The sequence below is a fragment of the Trichomycterus rosablanca genome, chromosome 2 (assembly GCF_030014385.1).
Source record: "Trichomycterus rosablanca isolate fTriRos1 chromosome 2, fTriRos1.hap1, whole genome shotgun sequence".
Taxonomy (NCBI): domain Eukaryota; kingdom Metazoa; phylum Chordata; class Actinopteri; order Siluriformes; family Trichomycteridae; genus Trichomycterus; species Trichomycterus rosablanca.
The window spans coordinates 51527168-51548987 of record NC_085989.1 but is presented as its reverse complement, the minus strand read 5'-3'; the positions used below and the strand labels follow the sequence as shown (position 1 = coordinate 51548987).

At 40.0% G+C, this 21820-nt stretch overlaps 1 protein-coding gene across 1 annotated transcript; it reads left to right on the top strand.

Annotated features, from left to right (window-relative positions):
• The first annotated feature begins 3892 nt into the window (after positions 1-3892).
• LOC134335142 (GTPase IMAP family member 9-like) lies at positions 3893-9935 on the top strand. The gene is made up of 2 exons (XM_063017602.1): positions 3893-4055; positions 8085-9935. The coding sequence occupies exons 1-2, from the start codon at positions 4020-4022 to the stop codon at positions 9054-9056; spliced, it is 1008 nt and encodes a 335-aa protein (XP_062873672.1). The 5' UTR covers positions 3893-4019; the 3' UTR covers positions 9057-9935.
• The last annotated feature ends 11885 nt before the right edge of the window (positions 9936-21820 follow it).

Genomic DNA, 21820 nt, shown 5'->3' with positions numbered 1-21820 from the left:
ACAAATCCATCATACAGAACTGGTCCCTCTCTGTAAGAAAAAGTTGATTTTAGCCTGGCCCAAGTTCATTTTATACCTAAAATCTATAGCCAACATGGCACACTCAGCAATGGTGCACATGTAAATTGATTCAAAGGGGCAACTTCAGAAGCATACTGGTGGCATAATTCAAGTCGGGACAGACAAATAACAAATCCATCATACAGAACTGGTCCCTCTTTGTAAGAAAAAGTTGATTTTAGCCTGGCCCAAGTTCATTTTATACCTAAAATCTATAGCCAACATGGCACACTCAGCAATGGTGCACATGAAAATTCATTCAAAGGGGCAATTTCAGAAGCATACTGGTGGCATAATTCAAGTCGGGACAGACAAATAACAAATCCATTGCACAGAACTGGTCCCTCTTTGTAAGAAAAAGTTGATTTTAGCCTGGCCCAAGTTCATTTTATACCTAAAATATAACTGCCAACATGGCACACTCAGCAATGGTGCACATGAAAATTTATTCAAAGGGGCAATTTCAGAAGCATACTGGTGGCATAATTCAAGTTGGGCCAGACAAATAACAAATCCATTATACAGAACTGGTCCCTCTCTGTAAGAAAAAGTTGATTTTAGCCTGGCCCAAGTTCATTTTATACCTAAAATCTATAGGCAACATGGCACACTCAGCAATGGTGCACATGAAAATTGATTCAAAGGGGCAATTTCAGAAGCATACTGGTGGCATAATTCAAGTTGGGCCAGACAAATAACAAATCCATCATACAGAACTGGTCCCTCTCTGTAAGAAAAAGTTGATTTTAGCCTGGCCCAAGTTCTCCTTCATCTCACTCAAAGGGGTGTTACCAACCATAGCTGTCATGACAACCTGTGACCTTTGTGACCTGACTTGAACAGTTCTGAACTAATGTAAGAGACTTAATAGACTTAAACTTAAACCATAGACATGCTTCAAATTAACATATAAGAACATCACTATACATAATACATAAAACATAAACAAGTTTCATTCACTGAAAATCAGTACAAACATTTAATAGTAATACTATTCTAGTAATTTTACTTACTAAAAAAATAGTGTCTGAACAATGTCCAAATCAAACAACATGCAGTAGATGTTGTGACACATACCTGTTTACAAATTTTTATACAACAATGAACAATCAGTATATTGTGTTCTATAAATTTTACAGTACTGTTTAAAATACAAATTTGCGCTGACATTATCTGAAATGTATGAATTAACATGAATTTTGTACATGTTAAGTAATGTACATTGTGTTATTTTAAATGTGTTTTAAATGCATTTTGAAAGTTGCATGGATTAAAGTAAGAATATTTTTAAGGAAATTCTGTATTTTTGCGTGTTTTTGTTGAAGTGCTTTAAGCATTTGCAGTGCTTTAAATTAACAATTTGATATCTTGCAACAATTGTGTCTGTGTGGATTAAATAGTAGTATTGTGTAAGATATAATTAAAATAAGTATAATTCAGTTTCTAAAATTTGAATTAAATAATAAGAATTTAACAAATAATTACAGTACTGTACAGTTAACCTAAGTTTTTACTGTGATGTTACTGTAAAATGCAATTACAGTAAGATCAAGTTATTGAAAAAGTAAAATACAGTTATGGTACTGTAAATTTGTACTACAGTAACTTACTGGCAACACTGTTTGAAATGTGTAAAAGTGCACAAGACTTTATATTTTTGCTTTCTTCTGCCAGTATGTCACCGTGTGCTGTGTGTTTACACTCTGTTGCCCTCGTTGCCACGCCCCGTTGTTAGCGCTCTTCACTTTACCTGTGTGTCCAAATAGGCCTACTCCTCTATCCTGTTTTTTCTTTTGCTACTTACTGTGGTGGTTTCTGTTTGTGTTTGTTTGTACTGGTTATTGTTGTGGTCTACATTTGTGCCTATTTTTAAATTACTGCTAGTCAGTGTTCACTAGTCCGTGTTTGTTCGTGGTTCTGCTCAATAAAAGCTGTTTAACGCATATGCGACTTGCGTTCGTCACATGAACAAGTAGGCTGTATAGTGAAGGGCCTCCAGGAGACAGTGGCAAAGATTGCAACTTCTTAATATGATTGCCATGTTCTCTCAAGTAATAAAATTTAAAAATTGCTTACAGGGAGAGAATTCTTCTTTTTGGTTAACTTGGTTGTCTAATTTGTTTTCTCTTTGAATGAATTTTCATGTGCACCATTGCTGAGTGAGCCATGTTGGCAGTTAGATTTTAGGTATAAAATGAACTTGGGCCAGTCTAAAATCAACTTTTTCTTACAGAGAGGGACCAGTTCTGTATGATGGATTTGTTATTTGTCTGGCCCAACTTGAATTATGCCACCAGTATGCTTCTGAAATTGCCCCTTTGAATAAATTTTCATGTGCACCATTGCTGAGTGTGCCATGTTGGCAGTTATATTTTAGGTATAAAATGAACTTGGGCCAGGCTAAAATCAACTTTTTCTTACAAAGAGGGACCAGTTCTGTGCAATGGATTTGTTATTTGTCTGTCCCGACTTGAATTATGCCACCAGTATGCTTCTGAAGTTGCCCCTTTGAATCAATTTACATGTGCACCATTGCTGAGTGTGCCATGTTGGCTATAGATTTTAGGTATAAAATGAACTTGGGCCAGGCTAAAATCAACTTTTTCTTACAGAGAGGGACCAGTTCTGTATGATGGATTTGTTATTTGTCTGGCCCGACTTGAATTATGCCACCAGTATGCTTCTGAATAAAAATAGGTTTATCTTACAGTGGAAATGCAGCCTGAAAGAATGAATTGAAAAAATATTTTACAAAGTAAATATTTTAATTATATTTGAATCACATTTTTACATTGACAATATCACGATGAGAATCAGCCAAAAAAATTATGTTGACGTCTTCATTTAGTTGATTTATGTCGGTAAAATATAAAGTGTGCAGCAAATGTCCATGGCGAACGCTCCCTTTGTGAATAAGGAACCAACTTCAGCCGCTAAATAAGAAGCCGCGAATAAGTAACCAACTTCAGTCTCGTCGTATTTTTTTAGTCAGTATGTCGGCAAACGTGGATTCTTCTGTTGTTACCTTGTCCGGGAGACCCGCAGATGCCTTTCGATACATGGATGCGGATTTTTAACAACTATTTAGTGGCGATTACACGCTAATAACGTCCTGGGTTCGATCCCCAGGTAGGGCGGTCCGAGTCCTTTCTGTGTGAAGTTTGCATGTTCTTTAATGTGTATGTTCTTCAAATTAATTTGCATGTTCTTCAAAAAACAACTTTACCCGTGATAAAATCGCAGTTGTTTCATTCTGCTCTGACCATTAATAATGACGCTACAGAATGGACGTTTAAAGCAATAACATTGGCTTACTTTATTAACAAAACACATCTAGCGGTATAACAGGTGCAACATCTCAAGTACATCATTAATCTCCGTCCGTGTTACAACAAGCACATAACAAAGGTTCCTCTTGTTACAGCAGTAACGCACGGTCTCTCGTGGCTTTGCTTTAATAATAATAATAATAATAAGGTTTAGGTAACGTTCTATAAACGTTTTCATAACTTAAAAAACGTTCTGAAAACATCAAGACAACTGGACAGAATAACGCTGAGGAAACATTCTAAAGCAACGTTCCCACAACCAAAATGCAACGTTTGGGGAACGTTCTCACAACTTTATTTTGTTAGCTGGGATTAACCCAAAATCCTGTTTTGATCAAAAGTCCCGCCTCTAACAGAGCTAAGAGCCAATCATGCTCTAGGACTGTTGTGTGACACTTTGACTGACCACTCAGGTTTTAGGGGTGGGTTTTAAACTCATAACAGCCCGTCACATCAGTTCCTGTTGGGCTGAAAATGAAAGTAAAAACGCTCCGACATTTTAGTGCTGAACCCGCATCAACACTCACTAAATCTCTTGTGTTTAACTGCTCTGATTCTGAGGGTTTCAGTTCTACATTTGTATGAAAATCCGTATTTTGGATTTAATTTAGGAAGCTGTAATCGGAGAAGATGGTAGTTATAAGAAGAAGCGAGACTGTTATGACGGTAAGTGTTTTAGTGAACTCGATCATCAGCACACAGCAGCTTCCACTTCAGATCCGACTCACATATTTATTATTTTATTTATTTATTAGGATTTCTACATCATGTTTTACACGTTGGTTACATTCATGACAGGAACGGTAGTTACTCATTACACAAGATTCATCAGTTCACAACCCAGCTAACACAGAACGTTCCCGTAACGTTAGATTTTGGTTCCCCTATGGTTATTTTTAGGGAACCATCCCATAACGTTATGGTAACGTTCTATTTTTAAAAAAATCAGCGCTGTTCCCGGAACGTTCCGGGAACTATGAAACCTATGAGAACTAACAGAGAACGTTAGTTAAAGCTTGTATAAGGTTTTCTTTCTGTGTATAAAGTATCGTTCCAGTAACGTTCCCGGAAGGTTTCTAAGTTAAAGGTTACTGCAAGGTTCCTACCCAGCTAGCACAATCATCTGGCCCAGTTCCCACTTTTCTATCGGCACAGTCGGCCGAGTGTCAGAATCGACCAGAATCAATGTAGCCAGATCCGGTCCAGTTGTTACCACAGCTGGGTTTGGCTGGTGCTCGTAGAAACGCGTGCGCGCCGACGCTGGTTGTCCGGCTGTGGCCCAGCGTCCAGTCTCTGATTCAGCGCCGGCGGAACAGCGTCACCATGGCAACAGTGCGACGCGAGCCGTTAAAGAAGAGGAATCGTTCGTTCGTGTGAGGTAAATAAACATTTAATCTTAACAACTTTTTACTTAGTGAAATGTAAGCAGAAAGTCTATTAATGAGTTTTGGATTAAGATAGAGAGCAATTTGGAAATGGAAACTGTTATGTAATGTTATCTAGTGAGTGTCAGGTTAACAGTCTGAACTGAAACACTTCAGGTAACGTTAGCTAAAAGGCTAACAGTTTCTAGCATTAGACAACAGCTGCTAAATAATTGAAGCTCACTGAATACTGTGGATAACGTTAACTTAAGCTACAATAAGCAACAAGAACAACAACAACAATGATAGTAATACAATAATAAGCAACAGATGACCTACCATCTCTGACTACATCCACAAGGTGGACCAACAAAGCAGGTGTGTATAATTTAAGAGTGGACAGTGAGTGGACACAGTATTTGAAAACTCCAGCAGCGATGCTGTCTGATCCACTCATACCAGCACAACACACACTAACACACCACCACCATGTCCGTGTCACTGCAGTGCTGAGAATGATCCACCACCTAAATAATACCTGCTCTGAGGTGGTCATGTGGAGGTCCTGACCATTGAAGAATAAGGTAAAAGGGGGGTAACAAAGTATGCAGAGTAACTGATGGACGACAGTGGAACTGTAGAGCTACAAAGTGCTTCTATAGATAGATAACTTTATTAATCCCATAGGGAAAGTCAGTAAATGGTTAGTAAACTATATGGTTAGTGGAGCTGATAGAAAAAGAGTATACATACAAGGAGGTGGTTTTAATGGTATGGCTGATGGTATATAATTTTATAACCCAAAGGTTGTCCCTTGTATTTTTTGTAGATATTCAAGTGTCCACTACCATCACTGAGCCACATTTGCTTCTTCACCTCTCATACATGAGTAAAAACTATGAACACTACTCTGCAGCATCTAACAGCCGGTGTAGATCATCAGCCAAGGTCACAAGATCCAGCAAGAAGGTTCTGGGTTCGATCCCCAGGTGGGGCGGTCTGGGTCCTTTCTGTGTTGTTTACATGTTCTCCCCATGTCCGCGTAGGTTTCATCCGGGTGCTCCGGTTTCCTCCCACAGTCCAAAGACATGCAAGTGAGGTGAATTGGAGACACTAAATTGTCCATGACTGTGTTTGATATAACCTTGAGAACTGATGAATCTTGTGTAATGAGTAACTACCGTTCCTGTCATGAATGTAACCAAAGTGTAAAACATGTCGTTACAATCCTAATAAACAAACAAACAGTAGTTTACTTTTATAATTATTATTCTTATATGCAATTATATGTTATTTTCTATATATAATATTCATATAGCTGTCATTTTGGTTCACTTTTGTAATTGGTCTTATTTATAATATTCTGATTATTATTATTATACTACTTGCTGCAATTATCTTAATAAAATACTTTCTACTGCACAATCTGTAGTTAATCTGTAGCATAAATGTACTATTTTATGTATGCGGATGTGAAAGGAGAAGAAAACGGTAAATAAATGGTATCGTAGTGTTTCGGGGGCGATTCCGGCCCAGTTATGGGAGAGTCGGCGGAGATCTGGCATCCGGATTTGGGCCAGTATATTTGGCCCGATTCTGGGCAGTCATTCAAAAAGAGTCAGAGCCGACACGGGCTGCCGGTGTTACCTGAGTGTTATTGCAAGGTTGTCTAAAGTTTTCAATAATTTAAAGGTTAGTACAAGGTTCCCTTAAGGTTTCAATAATTTTAAGGTTACGGGAACGTTACGGGAACGTTAGGGGAACGTTCCCACAACTATAATGCACAACCAACGGGAACGTTCTATTTCCGTAAAGAAAACTTTCCTGGGGAACCAAAGGGCAACCAAAATGATCCGTTCCCAGAAAAACTAACGTTCCCGGAACGTTCTGGGAAGCAAAAATTGTTAGCTGGGAAGTTTATATCAAACACAGTCATGGACAATTTTGTATTTCTTTGGACTGTGGGAGGAAACCCACGCAGACACAGGGAGAACATGCAAACTCCACAGAGAAAGGACCCGGACCGCTTCACCTGGGAATCGAACCCAGGACCTTCTTGCTGTGAAGCGACAGTGCTACCCACTTAGCTGCCATGCCACCCCCGACTTAGATGTAAAGTATAAGATGTAAAATATAAAATGTTATATACGGCAGACATTCATTAGATTCGGCTTTATTAGCTTGTAAAATGAGGGTCTTACTTAATAAGTCCTTAATAGAATACAAATATTGAAGCGACACGTCATATTTATATTCATAGTTACAATTATTACACATTTTAGGCGATTTTAAAAGAGCCTCTGATACTTTATGTCCACTTTATGATGTGGTGGAAGGACCCAGAAATCTACCTTTGGTCCCAAAGTACAGAGACCATGTTTTTTAGATGAGTAAAGTTACTGATCCAGCTGCTGTTTTATTACTTATGTGTGCTTGTAAAGGGGTGGATCAGATCATCACTGAATTGTACAGAAGACCACCATGTTGCTGTGTTACTTTGTGTTATTGTGTTTATGTGTTAGTGTTACTTTGTGTTATTGTGTTTATGTGTTACTCTGTGTTACTTTGTGGTATTGTGTTTATGTGTTACTCTGTGTTACTTTGTGTTATTGTGTTACTGTGTTACTAAATTACTCTGTTACTGTGTTACTCTGTGTTACTGTGTTATTGTGTTACTATGTTACTGTGTTTCTGTGTTACTCTGTGTTTCTGTGTTACTCTGTGTTAGTGTTACTCTGTTACTTTGTGTTATTGTGTTACTATGTTACTCTGTTTCTGTGTTACTGTGTTACTTTGTTATTGTGTTACTGTTACTCTGTGTTTCTGTGTTACTCTGTGTTAGTGTTACTCTGTGTTACGTTGTGTTATTGTGTTACTATGTTACTCTGTGTTTCTGTGTTACTCTGTGTTATTGTGTTACTATGCTACTCTGTGTTACTCTGTGTTTCTGTGTTACTCTGTGTTATTGTGTTACTCTTTGTTATTGTGTTACCATGTTACTCTGTGTTTCTGTGTTACTCTGTTACTGTGTTACTTTGTGTTACTTTGTGTTACTTTGTGTTATTGTGTTACTCTGTTACTGTGTTACTTTGTGTTACTTTGTGTTATTGTGTTACTCTGTGTTACTGTATTACTCTTTGTTATTGTGTTACCATGTTACTCTGTGTTTCTGTGTAACTCTGTTACTGTGTTACTCTGTGTTACTTTGTGTTACTTTGTGTTATTGTGTTACTCTGTGTTATTGTGTTACTATGTTACTCTGTGTTACTATGTTACTCTCTGTTTTGTTAAAACTCTTATACTTTTTTACATTGCATGTTATTCTTTACAGGATGAAGACATGGCTAACACTGAATGTACGATCGTCCTGCTGGGAAAAACTGGTGTTGGGAAAAGTTCAGCAGGAAACACCATCTTACACATGAAGAGTTTTGCTGCAGGTTTAAGCTCTATATATGTTACCAAACAATGTCAGAAACAAAGTGCTGTGATTTCAGGAAAGAAATGGACAGTTGTGGACACTCCAGATTATTTCTACTCCACACATGATGAAGATCTCAGCAGTGAGATAGAAAGGAGTGTAGCTTTATCTCCTCCAGGAGTTCATGCTTTTCTGTTTGTATTAAAACCCACCACATTTACAGAGCAGGAGGCAGATACAGTGTCTCAGTTTCAACTCAGTTATGGTGAGGAAGCTTTTAGATACACGATGATCATCTTCACACATGGAGACCTACTTGATGAAGACATGGAGACATTAATCTCAGAGAATGAGTCCTTACAGAGTTTAGTGAGTCGCTGTGGTGGAAGGTTCCATGTTCTGAACAATAAAGATCTATCAGACAGACAGCAGGTTTATCAGCTACTGGAGAAAATCAACAACATGGTTTCTGCTAATGGGAACAGCTGCTACACACTGGAGATGCTGCAGGAGGCTGAGAGAAGAGCAGAAGAACAGCGCAGAAGGATTTTGGAGGAGCAGCAGAGAAAGGAGGAAAGAGAAAGGATGGAACATCAAGCTAATCTGGAAAAGGCAAGAAGAGAAACTGAGATACGTGTTAGGAAGGAAATGGATGAGATTCTGGAAAAGACTAGAGCAGAAATTGAGGCCAATCAAAATTTGGCCTTGGCTGAAGAAGAGAAAAAAAAGGTGTCATCTTATGACCTAAAGCATTTGTGTGTTGGTGTTTTTTCTTTAGTGCTTGTATATGCACTGAGAAGATATTGTAAAGATTTTGTCCTATGGGTGTGGTCTGGGTGGGTTAGCAGCATCAGTGGGACTGATCATGGAAAAGACCTGTGAGCTGATATGGAGGAGTCATTTTAAGATGTCTTGTTTATCACCTCATAGATCTCCTCATGTTTATTATTAGTCCATGAACAAAATGTTCGGCCTGGTCTGTGGAGGTGTGACTCATTCTCTTACTCACATGTGTTCCACCAGAGGGAGCTGTCGCTTTTCTTTTATGTGCTTTGCATCAGTTCTGCTGTTTGTCCTCGTTGAAAAAAAAATCAAATGTGTTTTCTTCTCTCCCTTGTACATGATGAACGTTGTGTGTGTTGTGTTGATTGTACTGAATTATGGAACATTAAACCCTGTAATCTAAAATGTTGCTTCTTTACATAATTTCTGAAGTAAATTTTATATTCTATACAGACAGTAAACATCCTTTAGTACGGAGCCCCTAAGGTGACATCCCCTGAAAAAAAAATAACGCGTGGCCACGACTTATTAACGCGTTCCCACGCCTTATTAACGCGTGGCCACGACTTACTTAACGCGTTCCCACGCCTTACTAACGCATGGTCACGACTTACTTAACGCGTTCCCACGCCTTACTAACGCGTGGCCACGACTTAAGCTAGGTTTATACTTCACGCATCGCAGCTGGCGCAAGGGGGCGCGCGCCCAATATGACGCAGTCGCGATGGCTCCGCCCATGCGCGTTGGCCCATGCGTCGTGCACCTCCTGATTTTTGAAACTTTGCGCGTATCGCGCGCGCGCTGCACTTCAGCAGAATGGGGTATTTCTTTGCACTGCCACCTGTCGTTCGGAGAAAACAGCAACGAATGACGCATCAAGTATAAATGCTTCTGCCGTTCTCACAGGTTCGCGCGCAGTGTGCTGAGTCGTGCGCTGCGCTCAGATGCGAAAGTATAACTCAGGCTTTAGTAACTCGTTCCCACGCCTTATTAACGCGTGGCCACGACTTACTTAACGCGTTCCCACGCCTTAATAACGCGTGGCCACGACTTACTTAACGCGTTCCCACGCCTTAATAACGCGTGGCCACGACTTAGTAAGGAGTGGGAATGAGATCGTGGCCACGACTTAAAAAGGTTGAAACAGTTGAATATTGTTTACTCTGTTTACTTTCTTGACTATCGTGTCAATAAACAGAATGGATGATTAAAGCATTGTACTTGCTTACTTTATATTTATTACATCCACAACAGTAGCGAACATTAACGTGTGTATAAACATTACTATGCCAACCCGCATACGTCTGTGTGTGCGTAACAGTTCCGTACTGAAACATAAAACCATCACACGTTCCATACATTAACACATGTTGTTAGCCGTAGATCGTTTGTTTTGGAGCCTTGATGTAATATACAGTCTCCCTCCTGGGTGTAACAGATGATCACACCATATTCAACTGTTTCCCCTAACAACATGTGTTAATGTATGGAACGTGTGATGGTTTTATGTTTCAGTACGGAACTCTTATGCACACACAGATGTATGCGGGTTGTCATAGTAATGTTTATACACACACGTTAATGTTCGCTACTGTTGTAGATGTAATAAATACCCAGCTAACAATTTTTGGTTCCCAGAACGTTCCGGGAACGTTAGTTTTTCTGGGAACGGATCATTTTGGTTGCCCTTTGGTTCCCCAGGAAAGTTTTCTTTACGGAAATAGAACGTTCCCGTTGGTTGTGCATTATAGTTGTGGGAACGTTCCCCTAACGTTCCCGTAACCTTAAAATTATTGAAACCTTAAGGGAACCTTGTACTAACCTTTAAATTATTGAAAACTTTAGACAACCTTGCAATAACACTCAGGTAACACCGGCAGCCCGTGTCGGCTCTGACTCTTTTTGAATGACTGCCCAGAATCGGGCCAAATATACTGGCCCAAATCCGGATGCCAGATCTCCGCCGACTCTCCCATAACTGGGCCGGAATCGCCCCCGAAACACTACGATACCATTTATTTACCATTTTCTTCTCCTTTCACATCCTCAGATAAAATAGTACATTTATGCTACAGATTAACTACAGATTGTGCAGTAGAAAGTATTTTATTAAGATAATTGCAGCAAGTAGTATAATAATAATAATCAGAATATTATAAATAAGACCAATTACAAAAGTGAACCAAAATGACAGCTATATGAATATTATATATAGAAAATAACATATAATTGCATATAAGAATAATAATTATAAAAGTAAACTACTGTTTGTTTGTTTATTAGGATTGTAACGACATGTTTTACACTTTGGTTACATTCATGACAGGAACGGTAGTTACTCATTACACAAGATTCACCAGTTCTCAAGGTTATATCAAACACAGTCATGGACAATTTAGTGTCTCCAATTCACCTCACTTGCATGTCTTTGGACTGTGGGAGGAAACCGGAGCACCCGGATGAAACCTACGCGGACATGGGGAGAACATGTAAACAACACAGAAAGGACCCAGACCGCCCCACCTGGGGATCGAACCCAGAACCTTCTTGCTGGATCTTGTGACCTTGGCTGATGATCTACACCGGCTGTTAGATGCTGCAGAGTAGTGTTCATATTTTTTACTCATGTATGAGAGGTGAAGAAGCAAATGTGGCTCAGTGATGGTAGTGGACACTTGAATATCTACAAAAAATACAAGGGACAACCTTTGGGTTATAAAATTATATACCATCAGCCATACCATTAAAACCACCTCCTTGTATGTATACTCTTTTTCTATCAGCTCCACTAACCATATAGTTTACTAACCATTTACTGACTTTCCCTATGGGATTAATAAAGTTATCTATCTATAGGTGCACTTTGTAGCTCTACAGTTCCACTGTCGTCCATCAGTTACTCTGCATACTTTGTTACCCCCCTTTTACCTTATTCTTCAATGGTCAGGACTCCCAGGACCACCTCAGAGCAGGTATTATTTAGGTGGTGGATCATTCTCAGCACTGCAGTGACACGGACATGGTGGTGGTGTGTTAGTGTGTGTTGTGCTGGTATGAGTGGATCAGACAGCATCGCTGCTGGAGTTTTCAAATACTGTGTCCACTCACTGTCCACTCTTAAATTATACACACCTGCTTTGTTGGTCCACCTTGTGGATGTAGTCAGAGATGGTAGGTCATCTGTTGCTTATTATTGTATTACTATCATTGTTGTTGTTGTTCTTGTTGCTTATTGTAGCTTAAGTTAACGTTATCCACAGTATTCAGTGAGCTTCAATTATTTAGCAGCTGTTGTCTAATGCTAGAAACTGTTAGCCTTTTAGCTAACGTTACCTGAAGTGTTTCAGTTCAGACTGTTAACCTGACACTCACTAGATAACATTACATAACAGTTTCCATTTCCAAATTGCTCTCTATCTTAATCCAAAACTCATTAATAGACTTTCTGCTTACATTTCACTAAGTAAAAAGTTGTTAAGATTAAACGTTTATTTACCTCACACGAACGAACGATTCCTCTTCTTCAACGGCTCGCGTCGCACTGTTGCCATGGTGACGCTGTTCCGCCGGCGCTGAATCAGAGACTGGACGCTGGGCCACAGCCGGACAACCAGCGTCGGCGCGCACGCGTTTCTACGAGCACCAGCCGAACCCAGCTGTGGTAACAACTGGACCGGATCTGGCTACATTGATTCTGGTCGATTCTGACACTCGGCCGACTGTGCCGATAGAAAAGTGGGAACTGGGCCAGATGATTGTGCTAGCTGGGTAGGAACCTTGCAGTAACCTTTAACTTAGAAACCTTCCGGGAACGTTACTGGAACGATACTTTATACACAGAAAGAAAACCTTATACAAGCTTTAACTAACGTTCTCTGTTAGTTCTCATAGGTTTCATAGTTCCCGGAACGTTCCGGGAACAGCGCTGATTTTTTTAACGAAAATAGAACGTTACCATAACGTTATGGGATGGTTCCCTAAAAATAACCATAGGGGAACCAAAATCTAACGTTACGGGAACGTTCTGTGTTAGCTGGGTATAAAGTAAGCAAGTACAATGCTTTAATCATCCATTCTGTTTATTGACACGATAGTCAAGAAAGTTAACAGAGTAAACAATATTCAACTGTTTCAACCATTTTAAGTCGTGGCCACGATCTCATTCCCACTCCTTACTAAGTCGTGGCCACGCGTTATTAAGGCGTGACCACGCGTTAATAAGGCGTGGGAACGCGTTAAGTAAGTCGTGACCACGCGTTAGTAAGGCGTGGGAACGCGTTACTAAGTCGTGACCACGCGTTAGTAAGGCGTGGGAACGCGTTAAGTAAGTCGTGACCACGCGTTAGTAAGGCGTGGCCACGCTTTAAGTAAGTCGTGACCACACGTTAATAAGGCGTGGGAACGCGTTAAGTAAGTCGTGGCCACGCGTTAGTAAGGCGTGGGAACGCGTTAAGTAAGTCGTGACCACACGTTAGTAAGGCGTGGGAACGCGTTAAGTAAGTCGTGACCACGCGTTAGTAAGGCGTGGCCACGCGTTAAGTAAGTCGTGGCCACGCGTTAATAAGGCGTGGGAACGCGTTAAGTAAGTCGTGACCACGCGTTAGTAAGGCGTGGGAACGCGTTAAGTAAGTCGTGACCACGCGTTAATAAGGCGTGGGAACGCGTTAAGTAAGTCGTGGCCACGCGTTAGTAAGGCGTGGGAACGCGTTAAGTAAGTCGCGACCACACGTTAGTAAGGCGTGGGAACGCGTTAAGTAAGTCGTGGCCACGCGTTAGTAAGGCGTGGGAACGCGTTAAGTAAGTCGTGACCACACGTTAATAAGGCGTGGGAACGCGTTAAGTAAGTCGTGGCCACGCGTTAGTAAGGCGTGGGAACGCGTTAAGTAAGTCGTGACCACACGTTAGTAAGGCGTGGGAACGCGTTAAGTAAGTCGTGACCACGCGTTAGTAAGGCGTGGCCACGCGTTAAGTAAGTCGTGGCCACGCGTTAATAAGGCGTGGGAACGCGTTAAGTAAGTCGTGACCACGCGTTAGTAAGGCGTGGGAACGCGTTAAGTAAGTCGTGGCCACGCGTTAATAAGGCGTGGGAACGCGTTACTAAGTCGTGGCCACGCGTTATTTTTTTTTCAGGGGATCACCTTAGGGGCTCCGTACTTTAGTGATACAACTTGTATGACATGATTTAACACTAGATTGTATGATGTAAAGTGTATGGACAGCAGACTGCAAAAAAACACATTTTAGCGAATGGGGTTGGGCATTCTTCGAGCATCTAACTCCCCAGCTAGCACAATCATCTGGCCCAGTTCCCACTTTTCTATCGGCACAGTCGGCCGAGTGTCAGAATCGGCCGGAATCAATGTAGCCAGATCCGGTCCAGTTGTTACCACAGCTGGGTTCGGCTGGTGCTCGGAGAAACGCGTGCGCGCCGACGCTGGTTGTCCGGCTGTGGCCCAGCGTCCAGTCTCTGATTCAGCGCCGGCGGAACAGCGTCACCATGGCAACAGTGCGACGCGAGCCGTTGAAAATGAGGACTCGTTCGTTCGTGTGAGGTAAATAAACGTTTAATCTTAACAACTTTTTACTTAGTAAAATGTAAGGAGAAAGTCTATTAATGAGTTTTGGATTAAGATAGAGAGTAATTTGGAAATGGAAACTGTTATGTAATGTTATCTAGTGAGTGTCAGGTTAACAGTCTGAACTGAAACACTTCAGGTAACGTTAGCTAAAAGGCTAACAGTTTCTAGCATTAGACAACAGCTGCTAAATAATTGAAGCTCATTGAATACTGTAGATAACGTTAACTAAAAAGCTACAATAAGCAACAAGAACAATAATAATAATAACAAAACAACAACAACAATAATAACAATAATAATAAGCCACAAGGTTGACCAACAAAGCAGGTGTGTACAGTAATAGAGTGGACAATAAGTGGACTCATTGTTTAAAAAGTCCAGCAGCACTAATGACAATAATAACAATAATAATAAGCCACAAGGTTGACCAACAAAGCAGGTGTGTACAGTAATAGAGTGGACAATAAGTGGACTCATTGTTTAAAAAGTCCAGCAGCACTGCTGTGTGTGATCCTTTTAAACCAGCACAACACACACTAACACACCACCACCATGTCCGTGTCACTGCAGTGCTGAGAATGATCCACCACCCATAATACTTGCTCTGAGGTGGTCCTGTGGAAGTCCTGACTATTGAAGAATAAGGTAAAAGAGGGCTAACAAAGTATGCAGAGTAACTGATGGAGGACAGTGGAACTGTAGAGCTACAAAGTGCTTCTATAGATAGATAACTTTATTAATCCCATAGGGAAAGTCAGTAAATGGTTAGTAAACTATATGGTTAGTGGAGCTGATAGAAAAAGAGTATACATACAAGGAGGTGGTTTTAATGTTGTGGCTGATTGGTGTATTATTTGGTATTGTACTTAGTAACATTTGTAAAAGACCGTGGCAGTCTTTTTAGTGACTTTTGCAACTGTTCTCTTTGTGTAACTGAATAACTGGAACACAATTATTTGTCCAAAAAGTTCTTTTTATAGAAAGTTATTTTAAAAGTTAATTGTAGATGACAGTTAACATAACTGAAGTGTCTGTACTTCTTTGTATTATTTCTGTTATGGGAAACTTTTTCTTTCTCACTACTAAAAATACTTTTTACTGAAATACTTGTTAGTATACTTGTTATACTTGAGTTTTCTCTCTGACATTGCAGTCAACATCGACAGCAAGTAGAACTTTGCTAATTCGTTGACCTGTAAAAGATCAGCACTATGCACCATGTTAATAAACTGAATAAAATAAATGTGAATTAGACAGACACTGAGCTGAAATAAATGGTAGACTTCCATATGGTAGATGGGTTTATTAGATGTACAGAACAACATAAACAGAATGTCCTGTCTCTAAATAGCTAAATGAATAAACAAAAAATACAGAATCTGAATTGCACAGATTTTCTATTTCAGGTTATTTACTGCAATAAACTAGCATATTTACTAAAACTTAATAATAGGCTTTCAGTCTGTTAATCCCTATCCAAACCCCTATACTTCTGCAGGTGCAGAGAGACAGAATTCATTCTGCAGCAAAGCAGTCGATGAGAAAATTGAAAAATATATGAAAAGGTGGCAGCAGAAAAAAAGACTGGAAAAAGCAAGACCAAAAGAAATGTGAAGAACTTTACCTATATATATATAGTAGTACATAGTATGTATAGTACTATTATGTATGTATAGGATAGTATTGATATTTGCTATATTTATATACAGTGTATCACAAAAGTGAGTACACCCCTCACATTTCTGCAGATATTTAAGTATATCTTTTCATGGGACAACACTGACAAAATGACACTTTGACACAATGAAAAGTAGTCTGTGTGCAGCTTATATAACAGTGTAAATTTATTCTTCCCTCAAAATAACTCAATATACAGCCATTAATGTCTAAACCACCGGCAACAAAAGTGAGTACACCCCTAAGAGACTACACCCCTAAATGTCCAAATTGAGCACTGCTTGTCATTTTCCCTCCAAAATGTCATGTGATTTGTTAGTGTTACTAGGTCTCAGGTGTGCATAGGGAGCAGGTGTGTTCAATTTAGTAGTACAGCTCTCACACTCTCTCATACTGGTCACTGAAAGTTCCAACATGGCACCTCATGGCAAAGAACTCTCTGAGGATCTTAAAAGACGAATTGTTGCGCTACATGAAGATGGCCAAGGCTACAAGAAGATTGCCAACACCCTGAAACTGAGCTGCAGAACAGTGGCCAAGATCATCCAGCGTTTTTAAAGAGCAGGGTCCACTCAGAAAAGACCTCGCGTTGGTCGTCCAAAGAAGCTGAGTGCATGTGCTCAGCGTCACATCCAACTGCTGTCTTTGAAAGATAGGCGCAGGAGTGCTGTCAGCATTGCTGCAGAGATTGAAAAGGTGGGGGGTCAGCCTGTCAGTGCTCAGACCATACGCCGCACACTACATCAAATTGGTCTGCATGGCTGTCACCCCAGAAGGAAGCCTCTTCTGAAGTCTCTACACAAGAAAGCCCGCAAACAGTTTGCTGAAGACATGTCAACAAAGGACATGGATTACTGGAACCATGTCCTATGGTCTGATGAGACCAAGATTAATTTGTTTGGTTCAGATGGTCTCAAGCATGTGTGGCGGCAATCAGGTGAGGAGTACAAAGATAAGTGTGTCATGCCTACAGTCAAGCATGGTGGTGGGAATGCCATGGTCTGGGGCTGCATGAGTGCAGCAGGTGTTGGGGAGTTACATTTCATTGAGGGACACATGAACTCCAATATGTACTGTGAAATACTGAAGCAGAACATGATCCCCTCCCTGGGTGAACTGGGTCGCAGGGCAGTGTTCCAGCATGATAATGACCCCAAACACACCTCTAAGACGACCACTGCTTTATTGAAGAGGCTGAGGGTAAAGGTGATGGACTGGCCAAGCATGTCTCCAGACCTAAACCCAATAGAACATCTTTGGGGCATCCTCAAGCGGAAGGTGGAGGAGCGCAAAGTCTCGAATATCCGCCAGCTCCGTGATGTCGTCATGGAAGAGTGGAAAAGCATTCCAGTGGCAACCTGTGAAGCTCTGGTAAACTCCATGCCCAGGAGAGTTAAGGCAGTTCTGGGAAATAATGGTGGCCACACAAAATATTGACACTTCAGGAACTTTCACTAAGGGGTGTACTCACTTTTGTTGCCGGTGGTTTAGACATTAATGGCTGTATATTGAGTTATTTTGAGGGAAGAATAAATTTACACTGTTATATAAGCTGCACACAGACTACTTTTCATTGTGTCAAAGTGTCATTTTGTCAGTGTTGTCCCATGAAAAGATATACTTAAATATCTGCAGAAATGTGAGGGGTGTACTCACTTTTGTGATACACTGTGTATATATGTCTATGTGATATATGTGTGTGATAAATATTTATGGTATGTATATAGGATGTATTAGTAGATGTAGTAGTAGTAGTATGTTTAGTAGTATTGTGTATGCGTAGTATAGTATTTATATTTACAATATTGTTCACTTTTATGATTATTATTCTTAAATGCAATTACACTGCCTGGCCAAAAAAAGGTCACCACCTGGATTTAACTAAGCAAATAGGTAAGAGCCTCCCATTGGATAATTACTGCATGGGTGATTATGTTTCAGCTGGCAACAAGTTATTTATCCCTAACTGATGCAGTGAGTAGCTTCTCATTTGTTAACCATGTGGAAAGACACATCCTGTGGTCGTGGAAAAGATGTTCATCTATTTCAGAAGGGTAAATTTATTGGCATGCATCAAGCAGAGAAAACATCTAAGGAGAAGCTGAAACTACTAAAATCGGGTTAAGAACTGTCTAACGCATTATTAAAAAGTGGAAGGACAGTGGGGAAACATCTTCAAGGAAAATCTTGAATGATCGATCACTTAAACATTTGGTGAAATCAAATGGTAGAAAAACTCCAGTAGAACTGTTTTGTAGGGAAATGTTTAATAGTGAAAGTAAGAGCATTTCCACATGCACAATGTGAAGGGAACTCAAGGGATTGGGACTAAACAGCTGTGTAGCCTTAAGAAAACCACTCTTCAGTGAGGCTAACCGGCAAAAACGGCTTCAATTTGCTAGGGAGCATAAAGATTGGACTCTGGAGCAATAGAAGAAGGTCATGTGGTCTGATGAGTCCAGATTTACCTTGTTCCAGAGTGATGGGTGCATCAGGGTAAGAAGAGAGGCGGCTGAAATGATGAACCCATCATGCCTAGTGCCTACCGTACAAGCCTGTGGGGGCAGTGCTATGATCTGGGGTTGCTGCAGTTGGTCAGGTCTAGGTTCAGCAACGTTATGTGCCCAAAGAATGATGTCAGCTGACTACCTGAATATACTGAACCACCAGGTTATTCCATCAATGGATTTTTTTCTTCCCTGATGGCACGGGCATATTCCAAGATGACAATGCCAGGATCAGATTGTGAAAGACTGGTTCAGGGAGCATGAGACATCATTTTCACACATGGATTGGCCACCACAGAGTCCAGACCTGAACCCCATTGAGAATATTTGGGATGTGCTGGAGAAGACTTTGCGCAGTGATCCAAATCTCCCATCATCAGTACAAGATCTTGGGGAAAAATTAATGCAACTCTGGACAGAAATAAATATTGTGACACTGCAGAAGCTTGTGGAAACGATGCCACAGCGAATGCGTGCCGTAATCAAAGCTGAAGGCGGTCCAACAAAATATTAGAGTGTGTGACCTTTTTCTTGGCCAGGCAGTGTATATGTTATTTTCTATATACAACCCCTGGCAAAAATTATGGAATCACCACTCTTGGAAGATGTTCTGTCAATTGTTTAATTTTGTAGAAAAAAAATAAATCACAGACATGCCACAAAACTATCATTTTTCAAAATGTCAACCTTCTGGCATTAAGAAACAATAAAAAAAAGAAACAAATATAATAGTTGTGGTCAGTCACAATTGCTTTTTTTAGATCAAGTAGAGGAAAAAAATATGGAATCACTCAAATCTGAGGAACAAATTATGGAATCACTCTGTAATTTGCAGTTTAAAAACAAAACATCTGCAGCAGATTAGATTTGCTAATTATTCTTCAGTTTAAAAAGAGTGCTTACACCTCGGAGAGCTGTTGCACAAAGCAGATTGTCATGAATCATGGTTCCAACACAAGATATGTCAGTTGAAACAAATGAGAGGATTATAAAACTCCTTCAAGAAGATAAATCATTGTGGAATGTCGCAAAAGATGTTGGTTGTTCCCAGTAAGCTGTGTTTAAAATCTGGACCAAGTACAAACAAAATGGGAAGGTTGTAAAAGGGAAGCATACTGGTAGACCAAGTAAGACATCAAAGCATCAAGATAGAAAACTTAAAGCAATATGTCTTGAAAACAGAAAATGCACAACAAAACAAATGAGAAACAAGTGGCCGGAAAGTGGAGTCAATGTCTGTGACTGAACTGTAAGAAATCACCTAAAAGAAATGGGATTTACATACAGAAAAGCCAAACAAAAGCCATCATTAACACCTAAAAAGAAAAGAACAAGGTTAAAGTAGGCTAAAGAAAAGCAATCGTGGACTGTGGGTGACTGGATAAAAGTGATCTTCAGTGATGAATCGCGAATCTGCATTGGGCAAGGTGATGATGCTGGAACTTTTGTTTGGTGTCTGTCCAATGAAATTTATGAAGATAACTGCCTAAAGAAAACATGTTAATTTCCACAGTTGTTGATGATATGGGCCTGCATGTCGGGTAAAGGCACAGGGGAGATGGTCTTCAATAAATGCCAAAGTCCACATTGAAATTTTGGACGCTTTTCTTATTCCATCAGTTGAAAGGATGTTTGGTGATGATGACTTCATTTTTCAAGATGATAATGCATCTTGCCATAGGGCAAAGGACGTGAAAACTTTCCTTCAAGAAAACATATAATGTCAATGGCATGGCCTGCAAATAGTCCGGATCTCAATCCATTTGAAAATCTCTGGTGGAAATTGAAGAAAATGGTCAATGACAAGGTTCCAACCTGCAAAGCTGATCTGGCAACAGCAAGAGACAGTTGAAGGAAGATTGATGAAGAATACTGTTTGTCATTAGTTAACTCCATGCCTCAGAGAGTTTAAACCATTATAAAAGCCAGAGGTGGTGCAACAAAGTAATAATGGTGCAGTGTTTTCTAATGATTCCATAATTTTTTCCTCAGATTTGAGTGATTCCATATTTTTTTCCTCTACTTGATCTAAAAAAAAGCAATTGTGACTGACCACAACTATTATATTTGTTTCTTTTTTTATTGTTTCTTAATGCCAGAGGGTTGACAGTTTGAGAAATGATAGTTTTGTGGCATGTCTGTGATTTATTTTTTTTCTACAAAATTAAACAATTGAAAGAACATCTTCCAAGAGTGGTGATTCCATAATTTTTGCCAGGGGTAGTATAATATTCATATAGTTATCATTTTGGATTACTTTTATAATATTCTGATTATTATTATTATACTACTTGCTGCAATTATCTTAATAAAATACTTTCTGCTGCACAATCTGTAGTCAATCTGTAGTATAAATGTACTATTTTATCTATGAGGATGTGAAAGGAGAAGAAAATGGTAAATAAATAGTATCGCAGTGTTTCGGGGGCTATTCCGGCCCAGTAATGGGAGTGTCGGCGGAGATCTGGCATCCGGATTTGGGCCAGTATATTTGGCCCGATTCTGGGCAGTCATTCAAAAAGAGTCAGAGCCGACACGGACTGCCGGCACTGAACCAGATGCGGCAGGCTCGGCTGGCAGGAGCTGCGCCGGAAGTGGGCCACAATTAAAAGGCTAGCTTGGTCGGAGCTTCTACAGAGATCAAACCATGGCAAACTGAATGGTTTATCATCTGTTTCACTTAATCCTACACCAGGAGTCAAGGTATCAATATTAACAGGTTCCTCTCTGGTTATTTCATTTACTGGAAGATCAGCGCAATTCTCAACCGAGCACCAGCAGTGTCCCCGACCATAAAACTTATCTGTATAGAAAAAACCTTTCGCTCAGTCATGCCATTTAAAATGATTTCTTTCATTTCACTTTATACACACGCAACATTATTTACTTATCATCATTTGAGCATGATAAAAATGTCATCATGGCATTTAGCTGTTTTTTCTTTTATATAACATTATACATTTTGTGTGATCTTATAAACTTTATGAATAAAAAGCCTTAGAAACTGTGGGTGTGTTCAAAAACCTAGTGAGCTGCCTTGCTGTCTTACTGCCTACACAGCTGCCTTAGTAGAGAGGATTTTAATAAGTCAGTGACTTAT

Coding starts and splice junctions, on each gene's coding strand:
- LOC134335142 (XM_063017602.1), top strand. CDS start 4,020: ATGGTAGTTATAAGAAGAAGCGAGACTGTTATGACG. Junction 4,056..8,084: donor GAAGCGAGACTGTTATGACG/GTAAGTGTTTTA, acceptor TATTCTTTACAG/GATGAAGACATGGCTAACAC.